The sequence below is a fragment of the Silene latifolia genome, chromosome 11 (assembly GCF_048544455.1).
Source record: "Silene latifolia isolate original U9 population chromosome 11, ASM4854445v1, whole genome shotgun sequence".
NCBI lineage: Eukaryota > Viridiplantae > Streptophyta > Magnoliopsida > Caryophyllales > Caryophyllaceae > Silene > Silene latifolia.
In genome coordinates, this window is record NC_133536.1 from 158,648,158 (window position 1) to 158,656,608 (window position 8,451).

The 8,451-nt window shown below is 43.3% G+C and overlaps 1 protein-coding gene across 1 annotated transcript; it reads right to left on the reverse strand.

Annotated features, from left to right (window-relative positions):
- Nucleotides 1-5,813: 5,813 nt before the first annotated feature.
- LOC141614219 (protein FAR1-RELATED SEQUENCE 7-like) lies at nucleotides 5,814-6,485 on the reverse strand. The gene has a single exon (XM_074432977.1). It carries the CDS (start codon nucleotides 6,483-6,485, stop codon nucleotides 5,814-5,816), a length of 672 nt encoding a protein of 223 aa, XP_074289078.1.
- Between the last annotated feature and the right edge of the window lie 1,966 nt (nucleotides 6,486-8,451).

Consider the following 8,451-nt stretch of genomic DNA (forward strand, 5'->3'; position numbering starts at 1 on the left):
GGCCCCTAGCAGCTTCTCAGTTTCCTCCACGCGCTTCTTGGCAGCAAAGAGATCCAGTTTAGCCTTCCCGGCTTCCCCCTTTGCGGCAGAGAGAACAAGTTTAAGCTTTGCGATCAGTGGCGCAGCTTGGCCCATGGTCTTCTCCTGCTCCAAGATGTAGGAGCCGGCTTGTTGGGTCCACCTGGCCAGCCTCTTATATAATTTCACACCCTCTGCCACAAGCTCGGAGGGAGGAATCTTCTGAGCCGAGGAGTCAACGACGACATTTCTGTCACCCGCCTTCTCAATAGCCTTCTCAGGCTGCTTCCCTAATTACCGTTCAGTGAGAACGGCGGCTGCCGAAGGAGGATCTACAAAAAATTTACACAGAGCATCCATGTCACCATGCATTGACACATCAGAAAGCCGGTCATCTGGGATGTCCAACGAACCAGCTAAATCCGAACCACAAGTTAGATCCGTACCAGTCTGGACCCTCTTCGTTCGAGGGCCGGCTGAGTCAGTCTTCTCCCCGGCAACGATGGAAGCAGACGGAGGCTCTTTTCTCTTCTTCGGAGGAGAAAGGGCCTTAGCAACGGTCACCACCCCATCAGTGATTTCGATGACCTCCACAGGCTCCTGAACCGCTGGGGTCGAAGAGGGAACTGGCACAGACGTCGCCGCCAACCTGGACGCTGCCTTCTTTGTTCTCTTTGGCACGCCCCCGAGAACCCTTGCCTGGGCCGCCGCCGGATCCAGTGACTTCAGCTGCTTATCCATGAGTTCGTTGGGAGACGGTCTACGATCACGCAAGTCAGCCGTAGGATGCTGTTTAACGACCTTCCTGTCCTTGTCAAGCCCTAACCTCTGCAAGGTCCTCTCAGACAGATCCTGGCCAAACCGGTCTGCAAGAAATCAAACAAAGGTTACATAAAAGAAGTAAAACAAAGCTCTGAAACAAGAGCATAACAGGCAAAGATGGGCCTCACACCGACGCCACTCACCCTGGCTGAGGGCCGGTATGAGGCCGACGTGGCAGAGCAGCTCATCCTGAAGAATAATCTGAGTCGGGGGCAGCCATCCCTTCTCGGATCAAACAAGCAGACGCCCGCCCGCTTCTCATCCTCAGTAAGAGGGACCATCGAAGCGTCCATTTTAACTTTACTCCGGGAAGTACACTCCTCATACTCTTCCCGGTTCTCACACCGCAAGTAAACGGGGCTCTGGAAAGACCGAGGCAGTGGGTAGTCCTCCGGCACTTGAACGTACACCCATCGCCGTTGCCAGTCCTTGCAAGAAGTAAGTTTGGACACGGAGACGAAGCCTGGCTCCGCCTGCACGCTGTACCAACCCACTTTACCGGCGATTGACGGCCGTAGATGATGAAGGCGGCGGAATAAGTTGACTGTCGGGATCTCCCCCCTAAAAAGACAGAGCCACACAAAGCCAATTATCGTCCTCATGGCCAGCGGATGTAGTTGGGCCACAGCGACGTTCATAGCTTTGATGATGGCCATGACGTATTTATTCAGAGGAAACCGCACCCATACTCCAGGTGCCGATGTACACGCCGGTGTGACCGGTGGGAGGGCAACAGACCGCCTGACCCTTCTTAGGGATAACGATCTTGTACCCCTCACCGAAGGAGAAATGGCCTCCGAAAAATGTCTCGCCGGAACAACTGGCGAACTTATGGGACCAAGCCCGGTCAAGACCGGTCGTGCAGGCCTCGCCATGATCCGGGATAGACAGCCTCCCACCATCAGAAGGAGTCCTCTCATCCTCATCAGCATCGTCATCCTCATCCTCCCGTTCCTCCAAAATTGGTGGATCGACTACGGGAGAAGGAGACCTAGGGCCCCCAAACCTTATCGGGATGGCGTCTAATATCCCCTCCCCATCAACACGCAACGGGGAACCCTCCGGCGCAGAAGTGCTAGTCCCGGCGTCAGCAGAAGACATAATAGCAATAATTATTTAACAAAATAAAAAGTGAAGAAATTTGTTTGTTTACCTTGAAGAAAAACACTCGCCGGAGTAACAACTCTGAAAATTAGAAGACAAAGAAGCCCTTGAAAGTTTAGAGAGAAGAAAAATTTTGGAGAATGAAATTGGTGGCCAATTTCACGGAATAACTGCCCTATTTATAGGGAAAAGCCCATAAAGAAGGACCAATCAGCGAACAGCCCATGAAGCGTCAACCAATCAGCGTGCAGACACGTGTCGGACATGCAGCCACGGGATGTCAATCGTTGCAACAGTTGGACGTCAATCAATGCAACAGTGACCAAGCGTCTTCAACACGCCCCTTCATATCTCTCCGCCTATTCACCTTCCTCAACAAATTCCCAAGCATCTGTTCTCCGCCGGCCACATGATCAACCAAGCTAGGTAGCGCCGGCCGGGGGCAATCAAAAACAACCGGCACACTCAACCCTGGTCTCGGCCAGCGTCACTTTCTTTTCCACATCGGATGCCCTTTACACATCCATGTGGAGGGGGGATATGGTACGGCCTAAGAAAGACCAGGCCGAGGTAAAAGAAGCCGCCGCAGAAGAAGCCGATGCAGAAAATTTTTTACAAATTACTTGTGCAGAATATACGCTCAAACGTACATCGGAGCCCATACCACGGCATAGACTACGCTGGGGGCAAATTGATGGGGCATATTCGCACCGTGACCAAGTCAACATATTGAGCAAGGTCAAAGATATCCACAAAGAAGTCAACGGCTTAGACAGCTGGCCGATGCAACCCATCGGCTGTCAACCTGGGTCTCGGCATGACAACTTGCCGGCCGGGGCACATACCCGCGTACTCATATCCAAGACCCCTCGGCGGTGAGTCAACGGGGCCCGCCGGCCTGCCATAGGTCCCTCGGTAGAGGGGTAGATCGATCTTTCCACCGCTAGCCACTTGGCCACTTGGCCACTACGTGACAAAAGGTGAAAGTCTATAAATACTCCTCAACCTTCATTGAGGAAAGGATCCACAACTTAACCTAAGAAACACTATTCATCTGGTATTATCTTCCTTATCTCTCTACAATATACATTCAGCCAAGCAACAACTTATCCCTTAAGTTTACTGACTTGAGCGTCGGAGTGAGTACGCTTGGCACAAAGCCAAGCCCTCAGTTCGTTCATTGTTGCAGGAGAGGCCGAGAGGAACAATTAAGGAAAGAAGGATTCAACCAAAGACGACATTCTACAAGCTACGAGTGGTAACGAATATCTGCTCTGGAATTACACCCGGAACAATTATCTTTAGTTCTTTGTTTTGCATATTCTTTGAGATTTTGATCCCTTGGTAGGAAAGGAGTAAGAATCTTGCATTTTCATGACAAAACGAGACTAAATTGATCGTATCAAGGAGAGACAAGATTAGAAGGCCTATGTACATATTATAGTAGATGAGCAATGTTGAGAAAGGATCCTTGAGTCCCCAAGGAAATCCCCAAGGATTTTATGAAGAAAAGGGAAGAAAAGAAGAAGAAAGATTGTTGAGGTACAATCCGTGCGGTTTCTCCACAATCCGCCCGTCCTCCGCAAGCACAATCCGTGCATTTTCCTCCAAAGACGCTCGGGTTAGCAGCCACCAGAATCCGCCCGGATTCCTCTAAATACGCCCGTTTTCCACCGCCTGAATCCGCCCGTCCCGACTCCAAAACGCACGGATTCCTGTACAGCGCAATTTCGTCTTCTCCAAGCTACAAAGAAAGAAGCCCTTCCTTCAAAAAATACCGGCTCCTCCCTGCTCAATCTATAAAGTGTAATTACTAGTTTAGCCCTTAGTTAACCCTAATGCATCCCCCTAATTTCCACTATAAATACCCCATTAGTCTAATTAGAAGAGGATGTTCTTCTTATCAATTCTTAGAGTAGTTAATACCAATCAAATCTCTCTTTAGTTTTGTAATCAACAATTAATCAAGTTTTAATACAAGTTTTATTTCCTTAATCTCTCTTTTGTTCATCCTTTATTTTGGGTAATTGAAGATTATTTGGGTTATTATTGGGAGATTGACAACCTCTCAATCAAGCATCAAGTACTTCTTTTATCTTCGTTTTATTATTGGAATCATTAGTAGGTATAATCCTCTTAATCCCTTTTTAATTATTGTTAATTACCTTCATTTATTCATCATGTTTCATTTTGTTGGTATGATTGACAACCTTGCTAGCATGATCAACATGATAATGAGTGAGTAGTCTCTTAGCTAGGGTTAATGGGTGATTAGGGGAAACCAACATGGGGAATGATTTATGCTTAAATTAATATGCTTTCATGGTTCATTTGCTTGCTTGTTTTTATCTCAACTCATGCACATGTTATGTTTGATGAAATGCGAGCCTATGAATCCTTGCATTTTTTACCCATCACCTATATTTTCAATGAGACTTGTAAGACATAAACCAACTCGAGTCTCATTAGACCATGCATGTTGTTGAGTAGGGAAGATTAAGTCGACTTGTAGGTGTTGTACAATCTAATCGATTCGGCTCCGGGACCCAAACTTTCCTAGGATTGTAAGATATAACCCAACTCAATCCATCACAACAATAATTGCTTGCTTATAATTTGAGAACATGTTTGTATGATCAATTCCCATGATTCCCCTATGACCCCATGACACCCTAGTGCTTTTTATCAATTGTTTACAACCCTTTTAATTCATCTTGCTTGTTTATTTCCATTGCTATTTTAGTTAGTGACCTTCTACATCAACCCAAATTGTGACACCCCTAAGACACCACTAGTTTCAATAGAAATCTCATCTCAATTCCCGTCCCTTGGGATCCGACCTTTACTTGCCTCTTTACTAATTGTAGAGTTGTTTGTGAAGCTATAAATTGTGTTTTTATTCGGACGTGACCCAACGACCACATCTATTCAATTGTGAACACGTAACGGACCGATCAGTGTATGTTGACAACTTAAAAATGGTGACATTCATACTTAAGGTAGCAACATTTTTTAAAGTGAGCATCATAGCGGTGATTTGTAGGTCTGTTAAAATATGAAATTATATTTATGTGTAATGGGCATTACATTAGAGTTTTCAGGTTAGTAAAATGTCACCTTCTCTTTTACAAATGTGACCACGTAGTAGCATCTTAATATGGAAACATATATGAACAGGTAAGCGGAATAACCCATATTTTCAACAGAAAGACACATGTCCACAGGTCGAAAAACATTCGAAAACAAACAACATTACACTGAAACTTAAAGTCAAACTACTTAGTTTATGACTAAAAATGGTGACATTGATAGATAACTAATAATGTCATCATCTTGTTCCCTAAATGTGACCAGTTTCTAGCATCATATTATGGTAACATGTATAACCGCAGATATATCAATCTGATTTCATATATGTTACAGCTTATATGAGTACACTCTTCACACAAAATAAACTGGTCTAACAAACAGTTCATAATACCCAAAAAATTTCCCGAAAATGTTTGAGTTATGTCATGTGGGGCAAAGTAGATCAAATCAGACGCGGAACAGGTGTGTACATGGTACTGCCTTGTTCAATCGCTTTCTTAGCCTTCTTCTTTGGCCCCAGATTCCTTTTTTTACGTGCACTAAAACCCTTTATTGTACAACGTACTGGATCTAGAATTGGAGGCCCAGTCGGGTCTACGTTGGGTAGATCTTCGCTACGTTGCTCTTCGTCCATACTGAGTTTTGACAGTAACGACTGCACTTCCTCATTAGCCTTCACACACAACTTCTCAAAAATAAGTCTAGCCTCAACAACATTGTGGCATTTAGTGATAAGATGGTTTGTAGCAATCAACATTGAACGACGCCAATTTATGGCGTCATTGGCAGCGCTCGCTTCTGCGAATGTCGCTAGGAAGAAGCCTCTCCCACACAGCTTTCTTGGAGAATTTTATCCATCTCCGTAATATGTACATGTTGAGTATCTCCCCAACAGAATGCATGTGGAGGACACGAATTATGTGACTGCAAAACATACCCATAACCTGGAACTTTCGGCAAGTGCATTCAATTAACTGATTAGAGCAATCATACGTGACATGATGTGCCCCATCCTCAGAAGCAGCGGGATGGACACGGTACACCAACAGAGGGTCATCAACTGGCAAGTATGTGGCACGAGTTCCCATTGCAAGAGCGAATTGTCTCTCAAAGATGCGAAACAGCTTCACAGTATAAACTTGAGATGCATGAAGCAACAGGTCAACAAGAGGGTAAACGGAGGTAGCCGTGGATCTTATACCGTTGAATTCTTTCCGCTCCTCCTCACTTCTCCATCTTCTCACCGTGGTTTCAAATATCCCAAAGAAATCCGTCACTGACGTGGTCTTCGAAGTTTGAAAACCTATAGCATGGTTTGTGCTCTCGCTCCTCTGAGACGATAATATCCCGGCAGAAAAGTATTCATTGTTCAATGCAGTGCTCCATTTAACTCTATGTTTATATAGTCTCTTAAACCAAGAATAACCCTCTAACCCATAGTCTTTCATCATTTTGCACCAAGTTTCTTTAAATTATGATTCATTGAAACAACCATTGAGACATTTGTTGAATAAGTTCTGGAACGGTCGATCACCCTTTAATTTTCCAAAGTGAGATATTGTGTTTTGCTGAATGTGCCACTGACATAACCTATGTCTTGCTGTGGGATAAACCTGTGAACATGTCACCATTATTAGTGCAAAATGTTATCATCAAAATAAAAATTAAGATGGTCACATCTGGTTTGTTAATGGGTTCATTCATAAATGTAACCATGTTAAATAGTCAGTAATGTGGAGACTTTGGAGTGTCTACAAGAAAACAATCGTAAAAATGGTTACATTTATAATTTATATGATGTGTCAATATCGTATACAGATAACATTTATCGTGAACATGGTGTCATTTGGTAAATGTCGTACAATGTTAGTATAAAATGCTATAAATGTAACCACATTTCAGATGCATACAAGGAGGAACATATATCAGTTCAGATGGCGACATGTTAATTAGAATAACAAAAAGTTGGTTGCTTAGAAAGTAATGTAAGCAGTATAAAAAAATATTAATATGAAGTGGCAAATTTGATACCATTAACATTTAAAAATGAAAATGCTGACATGATATGTTTGGTTCAATGTTAGTGTCATAGTGATTAAAATGTAACCACTTTTCAGAACAATAAGAGGAGGGACATATATCAGCTGAGATGGCGACATGTTAATTAGAGTTAGGTGATACCCGTCGTTGTGAGTACCAAAGATAAAATTTATAATCTCCTATTAAGACTAACCTAGGCTAGTGGTAACAGGGTCGAACCACAAGGAGGCAGTTGTAAATTCTAGTTGTTTTATGATCAGTCCGAGGTAACAATTATGGGGGTTGGTTTGAATTGGTCTATAGCTAAAAGTCAACTAAAATAATAAACTAAAATACGAGTTTAAACAGATAAAAGAAGGGTACTAGGATGATCGTTTCATTATAGCTTTGGCGGCAGCAAACTAAGTCGGTCTGAATTAAACACAGGTAAGGCGGGAAATAAAAGGTCCTCTCGGTCCACTCCTAACATATAGCATCTCTCGATCTCGCTATAGGTCCCTAATGTCACTAATGCTAACTTTCGCCCTGAAAAGTAACTAATGGTCTAAACTATACCTATCTTTCGATCTTAGCACAGTTTAGTCGAATTAATTGATGGTCAAGTAACTTTCCCTATCTTTCGATCTAATGGGTCAGTCACAAAATAGGTATCTAACTGGTCGCATGCATTCGATTCGTTAAATACAAGATTAAAGACAATTAAAACGAGGATATCCTTACAAGGTCGGGCGATCGACCAACAAGGTCGATCGATCGATCGACACGCTGTTCGATCCGTGTTCAATCTAATGCCGCCTAGCCATAAATTGCCTACATCCTAGCACTAAAGGTTTAGCTACTCATGCTAAAGATGAAAACAACAATGAAACTAATAACAACTACTGAATTCATGCTTGAAATAAATAACAGCGATGATAAAGCGATAATTGGCTTTGGGGCACTTAAATATCAAACCTATACTAACAATAAAAGCAAAACGATAAACTGAATGCTAGGGCAGAAGAAATACCGAGATTCAAGAGGAAAGATTAAGAACAATGGCAGAGTTTCCAATGCTACAATCGATATCCCAAACCCTAAATACTCGAAATAAACTAGAACTGAAAGTACTGTATTGTGATAAAAACTTAGATGAAAACTTGATTCCCTTCTGATGTTCTTAGGTTACGTTATATAGAAATCAACGTAACAACTTATTTCTAAAACCTAAACCTCACGGGCCTTGAGTTTCTCAATCTTTTAATTCCCGTCTGGAATCGAAATCTGGTCGATCGACTACTCAGGCTGGTCGATCGATCGCTCCTCAAAGAACGTAGCTTCTGGAACCCGATAGTTGGTCGATCGACTGATGTGGATGGTCGATCGACTGGGTGAGCT

What these genes read in the sequence shown, in the direction of transcription:
- LOC141614219 (XM_074432977.1), bottom strand. Translation starts at nt 6,485, where the DNA reads ATGATGAAAGACTATGGGTTAGAGGGTTATTCTTGGTTTAAGAGACTA.